Source organism: Rosa chinensis, chromosome 4, assembly GCF_002994745.2.
Source record: "Rosa chinensis cultivar Old Blush chromosome 4, RchiOBHm-V2, whole genome shotgun sequence".
Taxonomy (NCBI): domain Eukaryota; kingdom Viridiplantae; phylum Streptophyta; class Magnoliopsida; order Rosales; family Rosaceae; genus Rosa; species Rosa chinensis.
In genome coordinates, this window is record NC_037091.1 from 64,496,298 (window position 1) to 64,521,235 (window position 24,938).

The 24,938-nt window shown below is 38.8% G+C and overlaps 4 protein-coding genes across 5 annotated transcripts; all 4 read left to right on the forward strand.

The window, feature by feature from the left end:
* The first annotated feature begins 1,816 nt into the window (after positions 1–1,816).
* On the forward strand, positions 1,817–4,602 carry LOC112200445 (plasmodesmata-located protein 6). The gene is made up of 3 exons (XM_024341480.2): positions 1,817–2,701; positions 3,824–3,967; positions 4,180–4,602. Exons 1-3 carry the CDS (start codon positions 1,966–1,968, stop codon positions 4,188–4,190), a joined length of 891 nt encoding a protein of 296 aa, XP_024197248.1. The 5' UTR covers positions 1,817–1,965; the 3' UTR covers positions 4,191–4,602.
* A 2,371-nt stretch (positions 4,603–6,973) lies between these two features.
* LOC112196788 lies at positions 6,974–7,755 on the forward strand. The gene has a single exon (XM_024337227.2). It carries the CDS (start codon positions 7,068–7,070, stop codon positions 7,461–7,463), a length of 396 nt encoding a protein of 131 aa, XP_024192995.1. The 5' UTR covers positions 6,974–7,067; the 3' UTR covers positions 7,464–7,755.
* Positions 7,756–9,054: 1,299 nt separating this feature from the next.
* LOC112196787 (plant UBX domain-containing protein 2) lies at positions 9,055–12,105 on the forward strand. The gene is made up of 3 exons (XM_024337226.2): positions 9,055–10,150; positions 10,910–11,188; positions 11,533–12,105. Exons 1-3 carry the CDS (start codon positions 9,251–9,253, stop codon positions 11,788–11,790), a joined length of 1,437 nt encoding a protein of 478 aa, XP_024192994.1. The 5' UTR covers positions 9,055–9,250; the 3' UTR covers positions 11,791–12,105.
* A 9,395-nt stretch (positions 12,106–21,500) lies between these two features.
* LOC112198218 (protein TIFY 6B) lies at positions 21,501–24,856 on the forward strand. 2 transcript variants are annotated; one of them, XM_024339300.2, is made up of 7 exons: positions 21,501–21,714; positions 22,252–22,454; positions 22,707–22,999; positions 23,082–23,172; positions 23,334–23,661; positions 23,893–23,950; positions 24,429–24,856. In XM_024339300.2, the coding sequence occupies exons 1-7, from the start codon at positions 21,621–21,623 to the stop codon at positions 24,532–24,534; spliced, it is 1,173 nt and encodes a 390-aa protein (XP_024195068.1). In that variant the 5' UTR covers positions 21,501–21,620; the 3' UTR covers positions 24,535–24,856. The 2 variants fall into 2 exon arrangements, with proteins under 2 accessions (XP_024195068.1, XP_024195069.1); XM_024339301.2 differs by having other exon boundaries at positions 22,710–22,999.
* Positions 24,857–24,938: the final 82 nt, after the last annotated feature.

The following is a 24,938-nucleotide window of genomic DNA, read 5'->3' on the forward strand; positions in this document are numbered from 1 at the left end:
TGCATCTTTCCTTCCCAAAATTTCCATATCATTTGATGGTAATAGGTCTCCACTCTTAACGACAGCTAGTATTTTAAACTTGTTCTCAGGACTATGTGCCATTCACATTTAGTCAGTCAATTATTTGGAAATGGAGTGTTATTGTCTCGATGTAGAAATATAAGATGTAGAAATATTGGCACGTTATTAGTATAAGGAAAGTGGCTCCTCGTACAATCATACAAATATAATGCGCCATATTAGAACGTGTAATGTCGTGTGACACATTTTAAATTGTAACATACCTAAACATTTATTGTTTGCACATAAATAGATCGAGCTAGCAGGATGATTATACTCTCTCATTAATTTTCAATAAGAAAATGTTCATGGTTTGACGCTTAATGAGGTTGATCGAGTGTATTTTGTTTTTAAAGTACTTTTAAATGAAGAAATTTGAATACATGTTGTGCGGACCTAATTAGAGACTGTCATATTCATTAGAGACGTTGAAGTATCAATAATTTGTGTTCAAGATGCAATGATCATTTAACTGTTTTTTTAATGAACTTGCGTAGGCTGTGTAATATAATAGCGACATGTTAGATATTGATCTAGATAGACCATATCGCATAAATTAGTATACTAGTTAATTAGGCCAGTTTTGTTTAATGCTTAGTTCTTTTCGTCCTCATCTTTTTCTCAATTTGCTGCAGCCTAGTGACTAAACTATTGGATCCTTCATGACGCTAGCTAATCTAATTCTTCTCACGGTTTTTCACCATCAATTACTAATGCACTGACCATATATATATATATATATATGTGTGTGTGTGTGTATGTATATGTATAATCAAGAGCAGCTCAAATTAAGCTTGAGCTCGATCGGTTCACAAGTTTGAACTTAACAAACAAGTTAAGCCAAACTCAAGTTTTAGAAAGGTTTTACAAGTTCCCATCTTTAAACTCGACCAATTAATTTCGATAAAAAATAAACCAAATATGAGTAATATTTAACACGCCATGTGGCTAAACTCATTTGCAACCCTAACATTGATCCTCACATACTGTTCAATAATTGTCGATTGTTCATTTAGGTGAAACTCATGATCTGTTGTATGCATGTTCCCTCTGATTGATAGTTTTACCAAATACCAACTGACCTCTAAAAAAGGAAGTCACCTAAAGGCCTCATGGTATCGTTTGGTAAATAAACCCTGCTAGCTTGTTGAGTTGATGGACCATCTTAACTAACCATATGCATGTACGAAGAAATTTCAATCCCAAATTTTAGATTACTTTTATACAACCATTCATAATTCACAAAAAATACTCAGTTTCCCACGGAGACTTGTACATCATCTCATTTTCCCTGAAATCATTACTTCATTAGCCAATCAATTGAGTAGTTTTAGTCCAACCATAGGATGAGATGGAGGACCAAATAGAAGCCAGTTGCAGCATACTTTCTTTTCCCTTTTTGTTTTTTTTGTTTCCAGTTTCTTCGATCGAAATATGGAACAAAGAAAAACAACAAGACTATATAGTAGCACCTGTAAAACAACCCAAGTCACATGAATCAAAATACAAAATATGAGTAACAGAAGTGGGTAGAGTAACAGAAGTGGCAGCAGTATAGTCGGTAACTAAAGTCATCCCCATTCCAGAGACTGCTACTTCCATTGATGCTGATGTGGTCAACTCTAACCAAATCCCTCTACCAATAATTGACTTTTAAACTCACTAATAATACTACGCGAACCCACTTAATACTTAAACTACGTCACCACTCGCCCCACCCAACCCTTTTTGCCTTCAAAACCATCAACCATAATTCCATATACATCGAAGTTTTCCCAGTCTTTACGTAAATTCCCCTCGAAGCAATATCCCTAGCTCGTACTACTCTCTTTCTCTCTTTCATATATTTTCATAACCACCCTCTCTTTCATATTCTTCCGACTCGATCTCTCACACAGCACAAACATGTCTCTAACCAGAAATATCACTGCAACTTTCTTCGTCTTCTTTCTCGTCAACCTCTCCTTCTTCACATCCCCGTCATCCTCCGCAACCGACACGTTCATCTACGGCGGTTGCTCCCAGCTCAAGTTCCCCCCGGGCTCGCCCTACGAGATGAAGCTCAACTCCATATTGGCCTCCGTGGTCAACTCGGCCATGTTAACTACTTACAACAACTTCACGGTCCCCGGGTCGTCGGGCACCGCGGACACGCTCTATGGCGTGTTTCAGTGCCGCGGCGACCTGAGCGGCAATGACTGTGCGCAGTGCGTGGCACGCGCCATCAGCCAGCTCGGCACGCTCTGCCTGGACGCGTGCGGCGGCGCGTTGCAGCTGGACGGGTGCTTCGTCAAGTACGACAACGCCACGTTCCTAGGGGTGGAGGACAAGACGGTGGTGATGAAGAAGTGTGGGCCGTCGATCGGGTATGACTCGGAGGGGTTGACCAGGCGGGATGCTGTGCTGGCTTATCTCGGGACCAGTGATGGGTCCTCCCGGCCGTTCAGGGTGAGTGGCGCCGGAAATGTCCAGGGTGTGGCCCAGTGCGTCGGGGACTTGAGTCCGAGCGAGTGCCAGGATTGTCTGTCCGACGCCGTAGGGCAGCTGAGGGCCGGGTGTGGGACCAGCACGTGGGGGGACTTGTTCTTGGCCAAGTGCTACGCGCGCTACTCGGAAGGTGGATATCACTCGCAGGGCCATGGTAAGCAGTTTCGCCACCCCACATGGTGGTGGTTCATAGCTTCTGGTATTTGGCTGTTTTTGCTTTGGTTAAAATGAAATTACTACTAACCCCCCATGTAGCTACGGATGATGAAAAGTATGCCTTTGCATGGTTGCTTTGGTAATTTCATTTCCATTTTCTTTGTGCTACGTGTGTTTCTGTACTTGAAAGTCTTAAACTAGTGAGTAGGTTTGATCATGATGTACTAATGGAGTGTTTTGATTGATTAGGAATATTCTAAGTACTTTGAGAGTGGTTATCATAATTACTCTTTGATAGATTTGTGGTTCATATTTATGCTAAGTAAATATTCTAAGTACTTTGAGAGTGGTTATCATAATTACTCTTTAATGGATTTGCGGTTTATGTGCACAGTTCATTTTATGATAATTCTTATGTCTATTTACGACTCACAGTTTATGCATTATTTTCCGTTTTGCTCTAATAACATTACCGTGTATAAATGAGAAGCTAACACGTATGGATATGAACATCTTTTTACTCAAGCATGACTATTCAATTATTTGATAACCATGAAAAGTACAAGTTAATTAAAAAAGTGGAAGGTCAATCCCAAAATTGTGTTTGGGTATGATTCACTTGAGCATTCTACTTTAAACTAATTAGTATTCAAGAATATGTTTGTTAAAGTAGTAATGAACTTTCTTGCGTGTAGCAAACAAGGAAAAAGCTCTTTTAGAAAGCTCTTGGTTTTAATTTGAATATGTACGGGATCAATGACTCGGTGTGACAAATTAGATCCGGTTTGAATTTGTGTCTCTTCACAAATTGAGAAGAGAATCCAACACAAACTGAACCTTAATGTAGTACTGATTGGTAATTGCTAAACAACGCCTCATTACTTGCTACAATGAAATTAGGGATTGTAGAACAATGCAATCACAAATTTATATGAAAGTGGTTGATCATACACACAGATTGGCGATTAAATATTGTTCATGACCCAAGTACTTTAAAGATTTGGATCAAATTAAGTAGTATTACATGGCAATAATTGAGTAGTTTATGATTTGATCTTACTTTAATAATTCTATTTGTTGTGCATAAAGCTAAAGTGAAATATTCTTGTTCTGCTTTTAGATCACAATGACGACGACGACGACGACGATCTTGATAGGACGCTTGCAATACTGATTGGAATCATAGCAGCAGTTGCACTGCTCGTCGTATTTCTTTCTTACTTCAGAAAATATTTGTGTGGAGATGAGTGTGGAGATGAAAAAGGTACAGCTCTCTTCCGCTATTTGGCTCCCAGAATTCATTCATTCAAACCTACGTACAGAGCTGTGATCTGTACAGCTTTCCCTAGCTTTTGTTTGGAAATTGCAATCGGAAATGTGGTAAAAGCTACTGTGAAATAATGGTAGGTTGTATTGGATACAGCACAGAGCGCATTAGACACATCCTAATTGATCAAAGTTCTTAATATTATGCAGGTGGCAAATAAGTTGAGGCTTGTGGATATTTCTGACAGTAGTACTGCAACTCTCACAAGTCCCTTCCTGGTGACTTACTTGGCTTTAGGTGCCAGCTTTTTTTTTTGTTAATTCAATTTTTATTTTTCTCCCTCCATAGCTCTTCTGAAGTCTCCTTTATGTTTTCTGTAAAGAGCACAACAGTGAGGGTTAATAGAAAAAGATGTGTATGGATAGAAAAGCTACACATAAAGCTAGCTACTTTGAAGCAAGTGTAATGAAGCTTTCAATAAGGAAAAAAAAACACACACAAAGATTCCTACTAGAGCCCCATTTCAAATAAGTGCTTAGCATTTTGTTAGCTTAATTAGCTTGTTTACTAGTTCATGTGTATAAAGAGCATAATTAGCCTTCTGGGAAAAGGGCACTTTGTAATGCTTTTTCTTTGTTGTCTTTGATGGGTGTGTTATGAGACTTTTGGCAACTTTGTGTAGAGTGGGAAGCTTTAAATTTGAACCAAAAGTTGGCTTGACATGTTGAATTCAGTTTAATGCCAATTCAAAGCCCATTTGTTCTGTAAATTGCAATCTATAGTCATTGACTCATTGTTAGTATGATTTGTATATAGGGTCAATTGTCATTGGTTTCTTAATTGCAAAAATATCAGAGGAGTTTATACCGGCCAGGTCGATGGATAGAAAAACAACCATCTGATCCAATCGGGCTATCTAGATTGAGAATGTGAAATTTCTTCAAGACAACTTTAGGCGTTTTGAGAATTTACTGTAAAAGTGTGAAGACAAGATGTTTGTTAAAAGATTTGATAAAACAGAGTGTTCGACAGCGTGCAGATGATCTCATCAGTCAATGGTGGCCAATCATGCAGTAGGATTTAGTCTAGCTTTCAATAGTATGCAAGTTCGTCATATTTGTCTCTGGTTGCTGCCTTAATCTCCAAGAAGAATGAATTGGTCAAGAAAATATATACTATGGGATATCAGAGATGTTCACTGATGAACCTAACAATGATTGAAGCAAAGTTCTGTGATATAATATGCTTTCAAGAGAAGGACTTAAATTTCCACAATCACAGTTGGCATAGATATTACCTATAGTACTATAATCACTGTATAATAGGTTAATGTGTAGAACTTTCTCTCTACTCTATTGTCCATTGCTTTTGCCTTTGCTTTAAACCTAGGAGATGTCACACCTGTCCTAATCTACTTGGCAGAAGAATTTTATGAGGCTTCCCCTGATTCTATCTCAACTATTTCCACAGAAACATCCAACTCCTCCCCCTGTTTATCTGCAGTCTGCATAATTTGGGGCCATGAATGAAAAGAAAGAATCTTATAGAAAAGTCACAAATGGTGTAATTGATTAATATGCTGAAAGTTATACAAAGATGACAAAAGGAATGACAAATGAAGGGGACTGATTAGAATAATTTGTAAATTAAGCGGCAGATTATTAGTTGATTAGTGACAGTAAAACCTCATATTATAAACTAATTGAGCAGGGCATGATTAAGGTACCAGAGTAGAATGGTTTAGCTTTAAGGGTCAATACAAGTATATATGGACCATATTCTAAGGCCTTTACAAGTTCTTTCTTTCCTTTCATTTTCTCTTTTTCTTTTTGTTGTGGGGTTTGTGCAAATTCAGATAATGAAAGTGATAAAGAAGCTGCCAGAACCCATTTCTATGGTGTTTAGTCTAAAGCTGTATACAGTTTCTTCCATGCTGTGAGTCTTTACTTCAAGAGGTAATAAAGGAAAAGGGTCTATCAAGCACTGAGAATTAGCAAGGGGACTGGTACGGAACTTCCTGAGAATGATAAGAAATCTCTTTCAGTCAGAGTCGTATTATACACGGAAAAAGAGAGATAGATAATATGACAAATTGACACTCACATAGGTTGGTCCAAAATGATATAATTGCTATAGATAGTGATAAATTCATAGTTAGGATGATTCTAATCTATCTAGCTGAAGAAACAGCTTCCTAAACTCTACGTATGAAAGCAACAGTACAACTACACTATCATGCACTAATGTAAACAAGAAAGATTAATGGAAGAAGGCAACTGTTAACGAACTGGAAGCTCACAAAGACTACACAACTGTACGTCTGTACTACATATTACTGCTAGTTTCGGAGAAAGTTATTAGTGGGGCAGTCTTGTCACGTGACACGTCCGACCCACCAATTACATTTGAGAAACATATTATAACATATCCACAACACTCAAATTTTACATGCAAAAATCCCAAAATGTCATTCCTTTCTGTTAACTTGTACACAAGGCGATGCTCTATTAGACAATCGGACAATTCCGTTGGTCCAATCACTCGACGGAAGAATCCCGCTTTTGATTTGGCGTTGTTTCTAGAGCTTCAAAGAGGTTCTAAACGTCTTGTTGGTGGTTTTAGGCCATAGAGGCAACTCACGGTGCTTTTCACAGAAGCAAAACATTTGAAATTCTTGTTTACTAAAATTCACGAGTATTTGACAACTTCGCTAGTAGCAAAAGCACTTACAGAAAACCGAAGGCCAAACAAGGCACACAAACTCCACCAAATCGGGCATCTGTTACCCTTGTATTGGGCTTGGCAGCTTGGGTTACGAATCAAAAACACATCTCACAAACTTGGGCCTGGCCCAAAATGACCGCAAAACCCGAGTCCCTCAAACGCGTCCACCTGTATCACGAATGTCCACCAGTCTAAGCAACCTCCCGCCACGCGTCGCGCCCTCCCCAATTCCCCAAAACGCACCGTTTCAACGACCATAAATCCCAATTCAATCGCTTCACATTTCACACTTACCAGTCTGAGAGAGAATCGAAATCTCCTTCTTCACGAAGCAAACGATCCCTTTCAAAACCTCGCCGGAATCTGAGATCCGATGGCTCTAGAGTGGGTGGTGCTAGGCTACGCCGCGGGCGCAGAGGCCGTGATGGTCCTCCTCCTCACGCTCCCCGGCCTCGACGGCCTCCGCAAGGGCCTCGTGGCCGTCACGCGCAACCTCCTCAAGCCCTTCCTCTCGGTGGTGCCCTTCTGCCTCTTCCTCCTCATGGACATCTACTGGAAGTACGAGAATCGGCCGAACTGCGACGGCGACTCCTGCACTCCGTCCGAGCACCTCCGCCACCAGAAGTCCATCATGAAGAGCCAGCGCAACGCGCTTCTCATCGCCGCGGCGCTCATCTTCTACTGGCTGCTCTACACCGTCACTCACCTCGTCGTCCGGATCGAGCAGCTGAACCAGAGCGTGGAGCGATTGAAGAAGAATAAGGACTGAGTCGAATCGGTTTGTGTGGTTTTCTGATCTTGAAATGTCGATCTTGTTAAAATGTGAATCGTTTAAGAGATAATTTGTGTTTGTGTTGCGGAGATAATTGCGTTTATTCTAGTTCATTTTGATCAGATTTCGGAATCCTAGTTATGCTATACTATAGTGTTGTGGAATTAGGGTTTCGTTCTTAAGTTCTGAAAATCAAGGACTAATTGTCATTCTGTGACTATGAATGTGTGGTGTAGTACATCGAATTTTCATCCTTGTTATTATTTGATATATTGCTCTTAGTCTGTTAGTTGCTATGTGCTTATCTATAATGGAAGTGTCAATTAGTCTGTTAGTTGCTATGTTCTTGAATTGTGTTATGCCGTTTAGGCTGTTCATTTATGCACATTTGCCCTTTATGTGACATTAGCCTAGGTGATTTGGACTCTGACTGTTATGTTGATTGAAATTAATCTCTTAACTGAACCTTTTTATGCTGACATTCTTGGCTGCGGCACTTGTGGTACCGTTCATATGGCCTTGTACTGATCAAATCTAAGGTACCATTTAGGGATAGAAGGAGAACTTGGAAATCGTTTACATTTCTTTTGGTTATTGTGTCGAGTAATGGGTATCTCGAAAGAGGGCTCTAAAAGGGTCTTGTTGTCCTGCTGTGCAATGAGGCAGACCATGTTTTGAAGTATTTCATACAGCTTAGTTACTTGTGGTTTAGGAAATATGGAAAGCCTGCTTAGGATACAAGGGCTCTTTGCTCAGAGCATCAATGTCTACGTGTGTAGTGGTAGCCGGTTAGCTTTTTAAAAGCTGAAGCTTATTTGATACGATAGTAAAATTATAGTTAGCGGATATATCCTCCTGCCTCTGATGAATAGAATTGGGTCTAGTTATGAATGACTGTTTTCCTGTTAACTTGCTTCATGGGTAAGAGCTGAAGCAGCTTGGTTCTTTGGTTTTGATCGCCCTTTTTGGTTTTTGTTAGCCTAGCTGACATGGTCTGATCTGTTCTTTCTTTCTGGATGGCGGAGGTTTTTGTTTTGTGGGTAGAATGTTGTCAAACTTTCATTTTGTATGACAGGTGGAATGTTTACTTAGGTTCTAATGACATGAGGCTACCAATCATTTTTCTCCTATTTCATTTTTCTCCTATTCATGTTAACCTCACTAAACATGAATATCGGTAATTCGTACTCTTATTACCTGAATTAATGATGTGTAAATGAATCATCTGTTTGTTCAAATTAATTTTTATTATCTGAATTAATGATGCATACATTAATTATCTGGATTATTATTATTAAATCCAAAATCGCTAAACATGTCACCGATGATCGGATTCTGATATTTAAACTAAAGTATCATTCCAACTCCAAATAAAGATTACTCACACAACCAATCACTATTACTTTTTTTTTTTTAGAATAACCAATCACTAATACTTCTCCTCAGTATTTCAAAAAAAAAAAAAAAAAAAAAAATTCTCCTCAGTTATTACAAAATCTATGATAAAGATTCTATCCAAAAACAAAACAAAAAAAATCTATGATAAAGATTGCAGGAAAAAAAAAAAACAATAATTATTATTATAACCGCCGAGTCCGTTTGGGCGGGGAAAATGAGCCAACGACCCGCAAAAGTCAACATGGAAGCAAGAAACACCTTCTTAATCCCAATTCCCTAAAAATCCCCAATTCCCTCTAACCCTAATTTCAATCTTGACCACCTTTGCTCTGTGAATTGTTCTTGTTCACCTGAAACAGAAAAGAGATAGATACACCAGAATCAGAATGGACGACATGAAAGACAAGGTCAAGGGCTTCATCAAGAACCCATTCTCGTCTTCTTCCTCCGGCAAATTCAAGGGCCAAGGCCGAGTCTTGGGCTCCTCCTCCGCCGGTCCCGCCAATTCTCCGATCCTCGGCCGCGCCTCGCAGCCTCCCCAATCCAAGCCCAACCCCATTTCCACCTCAAAGTCTTCTTCGTCAACTTCCAAGCCTTCGCCTCAGAGAACCCAGAGCCTCGATCAGAAGAGACCCGAATTGCCGACGGAACCAAAGCCCAACCGCAAACCGCAAGAGGGGTTTGATCCGTTCGACGCCTTAATCACTCCGGGGAAGAGATCTCAGAATGGGTTTACCTTGAACGTGTTTGATTGCCCAATTTGCGGCAAAGCTTTCAGGTCAGAAGACGAGGTGTCCATACATGTTGATAGCTGTGTGAATAATTCAGCTGACAATGAAAGTGCGGAGGGTGTTTCGGGGTCGGTGGAGAGTGTGGAGACGTCTCGGAGTGGATTGGACGCTTGCATTGGTACTTTTGCTTCAGGCAATCCCGGTTCGGGGTCTGTTGAGGTTGTGCTGAGGCTGTTGAGGAATATAGTTAGGGAGCCGGAGAATGTGAAGTTCAGGAAGGTTCGGATGAGTAATCCAAAGATTAGGGAGGCCATTGGTGAGGTTGTGGGAGGCATTGAGTTGCTGGAGTTTGTGGGGTTTGAATTGAAAGAAGAGGAGGGAGAGATGTGGGCAGTGATGGAGGTTCCTTCCGCAGAGCAGATTGGCGTAATGAAGAAGGGGGTAGAATTGCTGGAACCGCCCAAGGTGCAAGAACCGCAGAAGAAAGAGAAGTTGACATCTGCTGGTTTGGGTGACTTGGATGAACAGATTGAACCAAAGAAGGTTGACAGACAGGTATATTAATTGTTGATTGCATTTGGTGGATAAGTTTCATCGATACTTGGTTGTTTATTGTTGTTTTTCTTCTACTGAAGATTTAGTATTTAATCACTTTATTTACATGTTGAAAGGTCTCCCTGAAAGTTGGAAATTTTGTATTCTGATAATAGGATTTTTGGTACAACTGAAATGTGGTTTGGTAGTGAAGATGATTTGAAAGATGTGGATAAACTTTACTCCAATAACATAGGGATCCATAGAGTCATAAAAGTAAATATTCATAATGATATCAGAAGTTGTAGGATTCTTTGGTTAATTGTGATACAACCATATTTTATTGAACATTACCCAAAACATTCGTTGCCAAAAGAGTTTGACTACCTTCCCAGTTAGGAGTCCAATCGCAGACCCTTTTCCTTACTAATGGAGGTGATATGGAACATTTGTACATCTGCTTGACAAAAGCATGTTAACTGTCATGTTTGCATTTATGCAGTTTGAAATTTGAGAAAAATTCTGTTCAAGGTCTTCGTTATAAAGTTTTGCTTGTTACAGATCAGGGATCTGAGAGTGTTTGATACTTCTATGTAGTTACCTCAAAATTAACTGTCTTTGTTTTGTTTTATCAGTTTTCTTGCTGTATAATTAAGTGCGTAATGTTATGTGGGAACTGGGATTTGGGGCTTTCATTTTATTAATCTTTATCATATCTTCTGTATGATCCATTCTCATTCATCAACGACTTCTGATTCTCTTAAGTTTTGGTTTGTTTAGACCAGGGTCTTCTTTTCTGTCTCTGAAAGTGTAGCAGCAAAAATTGAGCTACCAGAAAGTTTCTATAGCCTCTCAGCTATGGAGCTGAAAAGAGAAGCTGAAGCGAGAAAGAAGAAGATTGACGATTCGCAGATGCTGATACCGAAGTCATATAGGGAAAAGCAGGCGAAAGCTGCTAAAAAGAGGTACACAAAAACTGTTATCCGGGTCCAGTTTCCTGACGGAGTGGTGCTTCAAGGTGTTTTTTCTCCTGCAGAGCCAACTAGTGCTCTCTATGAGGTCATTCCTTTACCGTTCTCCTATTATTTATTTCTCTTTGTTTCTTTGACTGTCATTTAGGTGTGTGATAGTGTGAAAATGAATGTATGGAGGACTTGGTACATGTGAATAACTGAATAAATAGAAATGTTAGAAGTAGTTTGTACCCCATAACTGTATATTTCTAAGTAACTGCTGTTTGTAGCAATATCTATTTCCTCCAGCCTAGAATATATGCAGCCTTTGATGTTCAAATACTTCAAAATCTCTTTGCTGGTGTATGTTTGGCTTATATATACTTCTGCATTTAACTTGGATTGTGGGTTTAAATGTGTTATTTTTCTCCTGGTTCTTTGATGAAACAGTACGTCAGCTTAGCATTGAAAGAGCCTAGTTTGGAATTTGAGCTGCTGAATCCTGCAGCTATCAAGCGGCGGGTGATCCCCCACTCTCCTGCAGCAGGGGAGAGACCAGCAACACTAGCTGATGAGGACTTGGTCCCCTCGGCTCTTGTCAAGTTTAAACCTATTGAAACGGATTCCATTGTTTTCACGGGGCTATGCAATGAACTCCTTCAAATTAGTGAACCACTTGGAAGTGGTTCAGCTGTTGGTCATGCATAAGCTCTGTATTGATGATTCGACGTATTCATTTGCAGCCATAGAGACATGATTCATATGCTCTCTTATTCATGATCGTAACTTCTCAGCCAAACAATCTTCAGATAGATCTATCCTTTCACCTTATACCAGTAGATCACAAATTTTATGGAGCGTGTACTTTTCTGTAATGCAGATGCTGCCCATTTCTCCAGGCTTGTCGTGCAATGAACTTGATCTTAACCAAGTCATGTTTTGTTGTAAAATTCTTTTGTGACGTTTGAGGTATTCATTTGGGTTATAGTAGAAATCAGAATGCTCATTATACACTGTCTTCCACAGATTTTCAAGCAGCTCGACACTTTTACAGCTATCTTTATATTTCAATATGAATTGCCTTTAATCTCAGCTTTTCGGTCTCTGTTTTTTCCTGCTTTACAATGTAAAAGATGTCATTGACGACACTAAAGCCAGAAAAGCACCAAGAAGTCAAGCCCATTAGCCATGTCCACTAATTGCAGACTTGTACTTGATTTGTTTCATTTTAACTAAAGGTTATAGGTTTCCTTCACTGCAATGACCAATTAACATTGATTGATGGATGAACTAATCAAGCACATCACGTTCACATGGAAAATCTTTTTTGGAATCCAACAAATCATATCCAAGTTGAAGAAAAGCTTCAACATGTGGTTGGTTAATTGTACCTGATGGGGTCCATTGCCCAACAATATATTATTGCATCATGTATGTCATGAAAACTTCTATCATATTTCGAAATTTGTAGGATTTGATATTATAGTCTACTATTTATATTGGATTGAATGGTTAAAAACTTAAAACCTCACATATTTCATATTTGAGATTGTGCCTACTCTTTTTGTACTAAGGGACTAACAGTGTCAATGCATGCAAGTATATTTAAGCGCAAAAAAAGATACATATTACACTAGAAAGATATCCCAAGTTCATGGAAACTAACTTAGAAACTTTCTTCCAAAAAAAAAAAATTGTCCAAATCATAATTTTCACTCAAAAATTTGGATTATAGCATATGGTTTTTTTGTGTGGCCAAAATAACATGTTCTTATTTACTCACCAAAATCTTCCAACTCATAATTCATGATTTTTAAACAACTCTCGAGTTGACGGAACTCAAAAAACTTGAACTAATATTTTTTTTATGATTTTTTAAAATTGGAATATAAGAAAATTCATTAAAAAAAATTAGGTCGAGATTTTTTAAGTCCATCACTTAGGATAACTTCTAAAAATCATGTTTACCTATGGTGAGATTATGGCATAGAAGAATAGAAAGAGAAAAAAATATATGTTGACAAGATTTCACTTGTTTTGGCGTGCCACATGTGCCTCCATGGTAACTCCAAAGTGCCAAATCATGTCAAACCCCTCTCTTTATAATTTTTTTCCATTCTATAATCTCATTGTTGGCAAAAGGCCGCAAAACATCATTTTTTAGAATATGCTACACTCGACGTGATACAAAAATTTCAAACAAATTTCTTATAACAATTTTCAAAGGAAAACAAAAAACAAAAATTGCAAAACAATATTCATTCAAGATTTATAAAGTCCGTCATTTGGAAATGCATTGAAACATCACCGCATAAAAGAAATTTTGATATAAACCTTAAACCCTAAACCATGAAGAATCATTAATTATTCCCATAATTCAAAAGGATTTCTTAAACCCTACATTTATATCTCTGAGTTGTTTTTTTTTTTTGGCCAACAAACAAGGATTGTATTAGATTAAAGGGAAGATTATAACTCCGAAGGTTTCAAAGTGACCCGGTGAGGTGAAACCTAGGTTTCGTGTTGGCGGCGGTGAGTTTGTGCTCCTCAGACTAGATAAAGGCGGGACGGCGGTAACGTGGGCTCAAAGAGGCTGTGGCTTCTCAAGCGACGACGTTGTGATCTCAACTAAGGTGTTCGAGGGCTCCGATTGCGGGGGGTTTCGGCTGAGGGTGTTGTGAGTGTGTTTCTCGGAGTGGTTCAGCGGATCGTGTCGAAGTTTGTGACATCGGAGGGTTACACAGACTACATCAGTGTTCATAGCTTCTGAGGAGGCCGATGTTATGCGTCTTGGGGCCGGTGATCTGATTGTGGTTGATTGAGTCTAGGTCGTGGTCTAGGAGCTCTCTCTCTAAACTACGGTGATGGTGGAGGATCGTAGTCGGCCACTAGATTGGTGATGGATCACTACTTTTCCGATGGCTCGTAGCAGGCCAATCTGGGGGGAAAGGGAAGGATGATGGGCTTGGCTTCGACCGGAAAGGAGTCTATGAGGTGGTTTGGGTCTGTGACGGCTTGGCCCAGGTGTTGTGGAGGTGCGCGGGACTGGTTTGGGTCTGCTTCCCAGTTTTCTCGGGTAGAAACCCTAGTTTCAAACTGGAGTTTAGGCTAGGCCTGGGCCTTGGGCAATGGGCCAGTGGCCGTTTTGGGTCTACTAGGCTTACAGTTTCATTTTCTTACTCTTTTGCATTGGGCCTGTCATGGGCTATTAGGAGGTAGTTGAGGCATTTCTTCTTGCTTTGAATAAGTTCTCTCACCTTGTTCTGCTCTCAGTTGTAGTTGTTTGCTGGTTAATGAGTGGCGATGTACACTAAGATGGTCTTTAGGCGTCAATGCTTGTCAAGTTAGTGGCTCTGATTTAGGGTTAGATAAGTGTAGGGGTTTTTACATTTTACTTTTTCTTCTTTAGTTTGGTTTTTATTTTGTTTTTATACTTATCTGCGTTATACAGTCTAATTTGTGCATTGATTTGTAATAAAAGGAATTTTCGAATCCGTCTAGCTTGACGGAGAGATGTTGTTGATATATTTAATGAAACCTTATTCTGTTTCCCTTACAAAAAAAGAAGAAGAAGGAAGATTACAAGTGAAGGATTACAACTAAAAGCCCAGCCAACAAGGCCAACTAAAACAAATCAAGAAGAAACAAGCAAACTCTACAGCCCAAACCAGGCGGGCCAAAATAAGAGCCTCCCAAGTAGTATCTTAGCCAGGAGGATGACAACGTGACATCGACTGGATCGCTGTCATGGAGAGAACACCAAGCTTGTCGACCAGGAAGATCAAGATATCTTAGAATGCTCTGACAAACAAAGACAATAGGGCCTAAACCAAGCAAGCCCATAATAGTTCCGATCAAACACCCAACCAACTGCAATCTAGATTCAAAGGCAAGAAACCCAAATCTCAAACCATCTTCGAATTGGAGAACATATTATGCCAAAAAATCACCCAGAAAAAAAACAATTAAAGAGAGAGCGAGGTGAGATCCACAAAGAGCTCGAAGGGACAGGCATCCAAAAAGGTGTTGAGTCCCTTGTAGCATCATCGGGTGCACTAACATGTAAACCCCGTTTTAAATAGAGCTCCGAGTAGCATATTTACAAGCCATGGCTGAAGAAAAGGATAAGAGCTGCCGTAGATGGCGAGGCACAAGGATGATAACCGATTTAGGAGGAAGAAGAATAGATCTGAAAGAAAGGGGGTTTAGGTCATGAGAAACAGACCGAGAAGGATACGAAAAAAGGAGACAATCAACATAAAGGGAAAAACAATAAAGAGAAAAGAGGGGCACAAAACCTCAGATCAGAGATAAACTCCGGGCAAAAGCGTCCATGGTGGGCGAGGATAAACGCCACTGACTCTCAATGTTTCTAAAGAAAAACCTAGGGCAGGGCAGAAGGGAAAAAAGTCTTGAGGTGCTATACTAGATCACACTAAAGTGGCAAATAATTAACTATTTTGAATATGTCTGACTTGTTGAACACCATAATAATTAATAGGGGAAATGATCATTTACCAAATTTCAGCTTAAAAATTGCCCATTTACTGCACTAACAGTTTTTTAACCCCATTTACCCAAAACATTCTAAGAGATTATTTCTCTAATACCCAATTAATTCTTTTTATTTATTTTTGGGACTTTTTTACCCTCTCCTTCTTTCTCACTTAGAGAGAGAAGTCATCTTCCACCTTGCTGTGCTCCGGTGACCAGTGGCCGGCCGCGGTCTCCGGCGACCGGTGACCGGACTCCGGCGTCTAGTGACCGGAATCCAACAACCAGTCACCGGAATCCAGAATTCGACTGTCGGACTGGTGACCGGATTCCGGCGTCTTAATTTATTGCCCCCTAATATTACCCAATAACTATATTATTGCCCCCAATACTCATATTATTGTCTCCCAATAATCATATTATTGCCCTCCAGTGAATTGCATAAACTCCCAAAATAAAAAAGAATACACTACAGGCACAATTGATCAATTTATATGCATATTATTGCCCCCCCCAATACTCATATTATTGTTTTCCAATAATCATATTATTGCCCCGCAGTAGACATGTATAACTACTCAACAAAACCTTTTTTTTCATTCTTCATTCTTCTTGCTTCTTTCCTTATAGTTTACCAAAAAAGAAAATAAGTGGACACCCAGAATTTGCTCTGGGCACCAGTCTTGGGCACAGTCTATGACTAATTCCTCCGCTACGCAAGACCACATGAGAAAGAACCCGACACCCAACCCCAATTTCAAAACCAAATCCGCGTCGTCCATAATCTACGATTCCCGACCCCTAATTTCTGTGACGCAAGACCACATCAGAGAGAACCTGACTCCTAAACCCCACGCCCAGCCCCAATTCCTACCAAATCCGCATCTACGATATTTCTCTGTTAGTTAAACCCAAATTCCTGCGATGTGAGAGATTGAGAATTTTCTTTGACATGCAGACACCTGAGATAGAGCTATTGGAGAGGGAGATTAAAGAAAGAAAAGAGATGCAGATTAGGGAGCTTCAAGAGATGGAAGAGGAGAGGACTAGGATGGCGGAGGTTTTTACGAAGAATGACGCCGATTGGGACTAGGAGCAGATTGTCGACGAAGATTGCGCTTGGGATGTGTTTGCTGACGCCGATCTTGGAGAAGGTGTTGAAGGCGTCGCTCTGCGTCTGGGCTGTCGGCTGTAGAGAGAGAGAGAGAGAGAGAGAGAGAGAGAGAGAGAGAGAGAGAGAGAGAGAGAGAGAGAGAGAGAGAGAGAGAGAGAGAGAGAGAGGTTTGTAGTTTATTAATTAGATTGGGAGTAAAAATGTCACTTACTTTTAAATTTGATAAATGAGGTTAAAAAACTCTTAGTGGAGCAAGTGGGCAATTTTTAGACTTGGGTAAGTGGTCACGGCCCCTTAATAGGGGAAATGATCATTATTACCCCCAATAGACATATTATTGGGGGGCAATAATCTTTTTTCTTTATTGGGGGGACAGACAACGCCAGCGATTGTGATCGGCTCGACTGGGGATGAAGACACCGGCGATTGCTCTTGGATCGACCAGAACTGTGAAATTGCAGGTGCGAAATCGCCGGACCTTGAAGCTCCAGAATCGATTGAGGTTGGAACAGAGAGGTTGATGATGGAGTCGAACTCCGCGATGGATCGAAGGAACTTGAGGAGCGAGTAGAGGAACGAGAACTCGGCGCGGACTAGATCGCCAACGGAGGTGGCCGGTGAGTCTGATTCGGATTCCGGTGAGGGTGAACAAATCATTAACTATACCCATAATTCAAAAGAATTTCTTAAACCCTTTATTTACATGTCTGATTTGTTGAACACCTTTTTTTTTCTTTTTTTTTTTAACTAAGGCATCTCAAGGACATATCATTAATAAAGGTAAGGGCAGAATGACCATTACATATCATTCTACTACCATTTATAGATAGATAAGAAATTGTGATGCAGAAAAAACATCACCTTGATACATAGACTAGGTTCATTTATTTAACAAACTCATGCTCACTTATTAAAGTAAGCCTATTCTACATAGACTAGGTTCATTCATTTAACAAACTCATGCTCACTTATTAAAGTAAGTCTATTCTAACTATAGAGAGAAACATAGCAAATAGGCCAAGATAAAAAACAGAAATTAAATCTTTTCCTTACCCTTAGAGCTAGGGCAAGGAGACTTTCCAGAGTAGAGCATACTCGATCAATACTTCCTCAGCAAGAACCTTCTTAGAGTTGGAGGAGGATTTACTTTTTTATCCCAATGGACGTCCTCTCTTCTTCTTCATAGCTTCCTCATCACCACCGGCCCTTGATTCAATACTTGTTGAACACCTTCATAGTTAATATAAAGGAATATAATCAAAATAAACTCGAGTTTTATCTCAAGATACCTCAATTCTATTGATAATATAGTATTGAATCACTTACTCGCTATATCATGTAAATCTTTAGGGCTAAATACTAGTTAGTACCTTGTGGTTTAGGTCCAAAATCAAATCAGTCTCTGGACTTCTAATTTCATCAAAAACACCCTTGCACTTTCAATTTTGCATCTAATAGGTCCAATTCGTTAATATTCTGTTATGGGTTCAAGTTATAGTTGGATTATTTGTTGAAAAATTATTTATTTTTAATAGTAGGACTCACTCCTAAATTGACTATGCAGATCACCTCGACACCACATCATAAAACATAGGCCATATATGAGCCACATTAACAAGTTAAATAACTCAATTGTCGGAAAACTAACAAATTGGAACTATTATATCAAAATTGAAAGTGCAGTGATGTTTTTGATGAAATTGGAAGTTTAGAGACTGAATTGATTTTGGACCTAAACCTTGTATTTAGCCCAAATCTCTAACAACCCGGCCTTTCATTCTTTTCACTTTTGTAATCGAATCTAGGAAATCTTATTTTTTTTTTCTCCATAAGAGTTGCTATCAATTGGGGTTTGGGACTTGCTTGGAAACACCCCACTAGGCCACTAACAACACACACACTCGACCAAAAATTTGGAAGAATAAAGAAACCCTTGGTCAAGTTGAAATCTAATAATCTATCGTTGATTTGTAGTTAGCGATGGCTCATGCATTCATTAGTTAAATGTGAATTGATATGATCGCTTTGGAAGAGAATATATTTGATTGTTCTAAATATTTGTCATTCATCTAAAACCAAAAGGTCTGTGTCACTTGAGAATAAAATACTAGGGTTTTTGTGTTCATATTGGTTTTGTTTTAATTCAAGAGAAATTTTCTATTGTAAACTTCGACATGTGTAGATTTTTTATTCAAGTAGTCTGCCAAATTAAGTGTATATTTGAATTGTGGTGGATTTTAAACAATGTTTTTGTATGTGTTTTTGCTATAGCACGCCAATAGAATCAAGGCCTTGGTCAACTATGCACTATATTAGAAGAAAAAGAAAAAAGTGGAAAGGGGAGAAGGAATAAACTATACAAGAACAATACGTTAACTTAATCCCTGGTGTCACTATTAGTTTATGTTTGAAAAGTTGTAATTAAGTATCATTGGCACGTAGTTTTGTTCATTCAAAATATACTAGATATATAGAACCAGCTCCAATTATAATCTCATTCATTGAACCTATATATAGTTGGAAATTAGTTAAGAATAAGAATTAAATTGGAGTTTATGGTGTTTTGGCTCCACATTTTTGATGTAAAAGAAAGTTATATAAACTTCATATAAGAAATAATATACCATAAAATTGTAAATGCAAAACCACGTACTTATTGATTTGTCCATTTCTTTTGAAAGAATTAGTAATGTGGAGAGCTATTATCAAGATTGAAATCATATTGATGTTTTTGCATGTGATTTGGTGTTCCACAAGTAATCTGTTTGCCATTTCCTTACTTTTAACTTGAGGTTTCAAAATTCAATGATGCTTAATTCCAAAATTAATAGTCATTTCACTGTTGGTGTGAAACATGAAGTTTCAACCACCATCCTCGATCACACGCCACGCACACCTGAATTTGAAACCTAGCTAAGCTAGGAGCCCTAATCTAATCCGGTTTTTGAGAGGGACATAATTGTTTATTATAACGTTGTTGTAGTATTTCATCGAAAACATTGTGTAACTTTTAATTTTTATATATGAAAATACAGTATATTCTGGAGATTAATTTGGTTGGTACCATGTACTCTAATCTGTTGCTTAAAAGGGACACAACTACCTGGTTTTGGAATTGGACCCTAATCCTTGCCCTACCAACTACAAGTTGATAGGGGTCATTATGGGCCGGGCTAGGGCCGGACCTCGTCAAATTCAACAAAATTTAGGGCCGGGTAGGGTAGGGCCGAGACTTAAATATGCTAACCCTTACACGCCCGAAAAGCCCTAGTCAATAGGGCCAAAAGGGCCTGGTCGGGCCGGCCTTCCAAATAGGGCCGAAATGTGCCTAAAAGGGATTTAATTTGTTTAACAAAAAGAAATAAATTATTCTTTTTTCCTTAAAATGTGGCTCTATGGTCATATATGCAATCTAAGACTCATTGTTTTTTGTTGATCATATTTAATATATATATATATATATATATATATATATATTGAGATTAACTTATAAGTTATAACATTTATAAATATTAGTTAATGAGGTTATATTTAATTAACTTTCTCTCTAAATCTCTAAATTAATTTTTATTTAACAAAGGAAACAAGAATTAAAGAAAATAAATCTTAGGAAATCAATTACCAAAAAAGAGATAAGTTGTATGCTATAGAAAAAAGAGAAATTTATTTTTAAAATAGAAAAAATAGAAAATATTAGGACTTAAACTGGCGGGCCTAGAGGGCCGGGCCGGGCTTCAATTGCATGACCATGACCCTACCCTATTTTAGAAAGGGTCGGGCTGGCCTGCCCTAAAGCAAGGGCCGGGTAGGGCTTCGGCCCTATAGGCCGGCGCAGGCTTTGGGCCGAAGGGCCAAATGATGACCCCTACAAGTTGATAACTAATTAGGTTGTGCTATCTCTCAAGAAAGACTTGCGTGGGGCACCCGCACGCAAAGTGGTGCTGCAGATCAATCACTGCTCAGCAAGAGGGGTCTTTTGGGTATTGTACATTTAGGGAGCATGGACAGTTTCGAAAAAGAGAGAAAACAAAAATTTCTTCTGATTTGGTGGCCCTAAAGCCACGTGGTGGGGAAACCCCCACCTAAGAATTTCTCCTGCCAAATTGCAATAGAAGCTCAACAGTGATATATTTACATGACTGGTTACTAGTTAGTCATCAAATGATAAAATAGCTCTGGCATTTTTCAAGTGATTATGGAGCAGTGTTTAAAAAATGTTCGGAATATTAAAGTTGATTCTCATGAACATTATTTATTTTTATAGCCGTAGTGGAGAATATTAGATGACTACTTAATATTCACATGAACGTCACTCATTTATAGTCAGAGTGGAGAAGATTAGATTAACGCTACAATAATTATGCATGCAAACAAATCAATGAGGTTTTTTTTCTTTTCACATTAGTATGTTACATAATGCTTATATAATGAATTGAATTATTCGTTCATTCTGTCTGTACTATTTTCCACGATAATAATTGATATCAAATAATATTTTCGTTTTTCTTTGAAAAAAGAATGAAATGAGAAAAACAATCAATTGTGTGTATAATATCTCATTTGATCGATCACATGCATGCATGCATGAAACACGAAACACCTTAATTACTCTACGGACCAATTAAGAAAGACGGCGATTAATCGGCAAACGAATCACGTGTCTCCCATAACACACGTCTAGTGCTCACAGCTTAGCTAGCTGAGTGCTTCTTCGCGCACGTGCTATTATTACCGGACCCTTTACCGGACAGATCGGTAATCACGCCCCGTGCTTATATATATATATCTATTCCATTTTTGAAATAAAAAATTAACGGTCAAGATCTCCTCTCTCCTCTCTCTGTCTCTCTCTCTCTCTCTCTGGAGCAAAGAGTTCTTGATTTCCTCTCTCAGGTTTTGTTGGATTTTGAGGTGGGTTTTTTTTTTTATAATGATGGAGAGAGATTTCATGGGTTTGAGCTCGAGAGAGTCGGTGGCTGTGATCAAGGAGGAGAATATTGACGATGCTTGCAGAGACTCTGGTGGTGTGTGATTTTTTTAATTCAATTCTTTCAGCTCTGAGAAATTTTTCTTCTTTATTGATTCTTTTGATTTCCTGAGATGAAATTTTTAGTCTTTTTTGGTCTGTGAATCATTTGCTATAAGAGTTGAGAAATTTTCATGTGCATGAATGGTGGGATATGAATGATTCTGTAGTAATTGGGTTATTGCTAGGTTGATCATAGAGTATTTCTGATCCAGAAAGTTCTTTTTCGTTTGGTTAAACCCCCAGCTGTTATTTTGAACACATTAAATCCTAGCTGTTTGCTATAAAGATGTGAAAATTGTGAATCAGTACATATATCATATTGTTGTTAGTAGTTGTTTGGCCATTAGAGGGTCTTTGGCAATCAAGCAACTTGGGAATACCCCACAAATGGAGAGAGAAAGATATCCTTATGCTTTGAGTGTTGTGATCTAATTCTGTAAAGTTATGCCATTAACTGTGGAGTTGAGAAGTTCTTGTTACTTATATTTGGGTTTTAATCGAGTTATGTGGCTCGCCTTCTTGCAATTGTTAGGGTTGACCAGAGGTGCTGGTTCGAATTGGCCCTTCTCAAACAAGGTCTCTGCAATTCCTCATCATTTGATGTCTTCCAAAGGTGCTCCAGAAGGTAAGACTCAAAAGATGGTACCTGAGTCCTTCTTGTCTTCCGGATTTATGCCCGTCTCAACTTCAGACGCATTTGATTCTTGTCAGAAACGACCTACATGTGATGCACAGGTATATCATATTCCCTCGTTTAACTTAATTTCTTTCTGAATTGCAACGAGGGGCCGTTTGAAATACACATTTTGGTCTGAAATATATCAAAACTTGGTAGTATTGGTGATTTGTGTTCTCCAAGTTGAGGAACGATGCTATGTCAAAAACTGTGGTTGTTGAAAGTGATATTCATAGAAACGATAGGATCGTTAATCATTGGACACTGTTGTTGCCCCTTTCTCTCATTGATTTCTGGTTTTTATTATCTAGAAGTACTTCAATCACGATAGGCAAGGTGGCACTCACTTTACCCTGACAGCTTATCCTATGCAACATGATGTGCACTCTGTACACCGTCCTTATGACATGAAGATGATTTCAGTTTCCAATCAAGGTATTTCTGTTCCTATGGGCAATCTATACTTGAAGAATCATTTTGCATCTATGGGTCAGAATTTTGCTGTTACTACCACCAAGCAACAATTATTTGGAGGAGTTCCTGTTACTACTCCATATTCAGTTCCTCCAAGTTCAGGGTCCATTGTTGGAACCACTGAACCATGGTAATTTTTATGCAATGTCTGAATTCCTGGATGATAATTCACAAACATAAGTCAAGATTATTTAATTGAAAATCTTTTGCAGGAACAACGTCAAGGCATCTGGGTCTCCTTCTCAGATGACAATCTTCTATGCTGGTAGTGTGAATGTCTATCATGATATCTCCCCTGAGAAGGTACTTTCTCTTCCTGTGTATCTCCCCCTTTCTTTTCATCTTTCCCTCCTCGCACACAAATATGCATGCAAGTATGCACACATGAAGACATGCATTTTGTTTGTTGTCAACCTTCTACTGGGTCAAAAGTGATCTCAATATTTGTTTTGGAATCATTCCAGGCTCAGGCTATGATGATTTTAGCTCAGAATGGTTCTTCCATCCCTTCTAATGGTGCACACTCAAAAGCTGAAGCACCAAGAGCAAAGTTGGCCGCGGAAGATGGTGTTCCAGTGAATCAGACTATAAATACACCACCTTCTGCTTTTCCTAGTCCCTTATCTGTTTCTTCACATACTGGTACCCAATCAGTAAGTGGGTCCACAAGCACTGATGAACTGATGGCAGCTAAAACCACAGGGCTTCCAACGACTCCTGTTAGTAAAGTGGAGCCTCCAAAAACAGCAAATGCAGTTAAATCTGTTGCTGCAACATCTATGGTTAATTCTGGTATGCCACTCTATTATTGGAAGGTGGTTGTTTTCTCAACAAATCTCTGATTTTTGAACTCCCAAATACAGGGACCTTTCTTTTATACCATACTTGAATTTTGATTGGTGTTCACAATATTTAATCAACAAAATCCCTCATTCTTTATGTTTGTTCTGACTTTGAGTAGCATGACTATAAGTTGAGTTGTGGTCACATCATTCTTTATTGAAGTTATTCTTTTTTATGCAGCTATTCCACAAGCTCGCAAAGCATCCTTGGCTCGATTTTTAGGGAAACGCAAGGAAAGGTGAGTATTCATTGGTTCCAACCACAAATTTTTGAGATTTACAATTTACCATCATCATAGTAAGGCCTTGTGTATAGAACCTAGGGTTGTTAGGTTTACAAGCTGACTCTATATTTCTTTCTTGCTGGTCACTTGCTTGAGTTGCCTGTGATATGCTCTGGAGTTTGGCATACTATAACTCTTCTACAACCAAGAAGCTAACACTTAGAAGGTAGAATTTAGGAGATTAGACAAGAACTATCACTGTTTTGGAGCAATTGGACCATTTTTTTTCCCTTTGCATGAGGGTATGGGTTAAAATCTTGGGTCGTATTCGTGCTGAAAAACTACTATGTTTTCTGAGGAACAGCTAGACAGCTGTCTGCATTTTATAACTCGATTTAGATAAGTAGACAAACTTCAATAATGAATGCAACTGACAAGGATTTGAAACAGCAAATAATATTTGAGGTACTTGTTCATCTGTGGCTCTGTTCAGGGTAATAAATTCAGCACCATACAACTTGAGCAAGAAATCTGCAGAAGGCAGCAACCCAGAATCTAATGGAATGAATTCCTGTGCAAGCAAAGGAGAGCAACAATGATGTACGATGCTAATAAGGAAGCAATTCTCTCAAATTTATGTAGCAAAGTGAAATATGTAAAGCACATTGTACCCCAGAATTATTGTTGCCCTAACTGTTTTAGATTTGAAGTCCAAATCAAGTAGATTTGGCCCTCGTCTTATATCTCCAAACTGTTGGTAGGGGATTTTATGTACCAAAGAAAGTGTTATAGGGATAATCTCCCTATGTTCCCCTATTATTTTGAATGGTGGTCGGATCCATTTCCCGACTATGTAAGTTTGCAATTTGAGTACCCTGATGTAATGTATATGCGACTTTTATTGCTTTGCTTCCATCTGAATCTTCTTCGCTTTAGGGTTTTATTTCAGTCTTACTTCTTCCCAACACTATCTCGGTAACCTTACTAAGCTCCAAAAGACAGT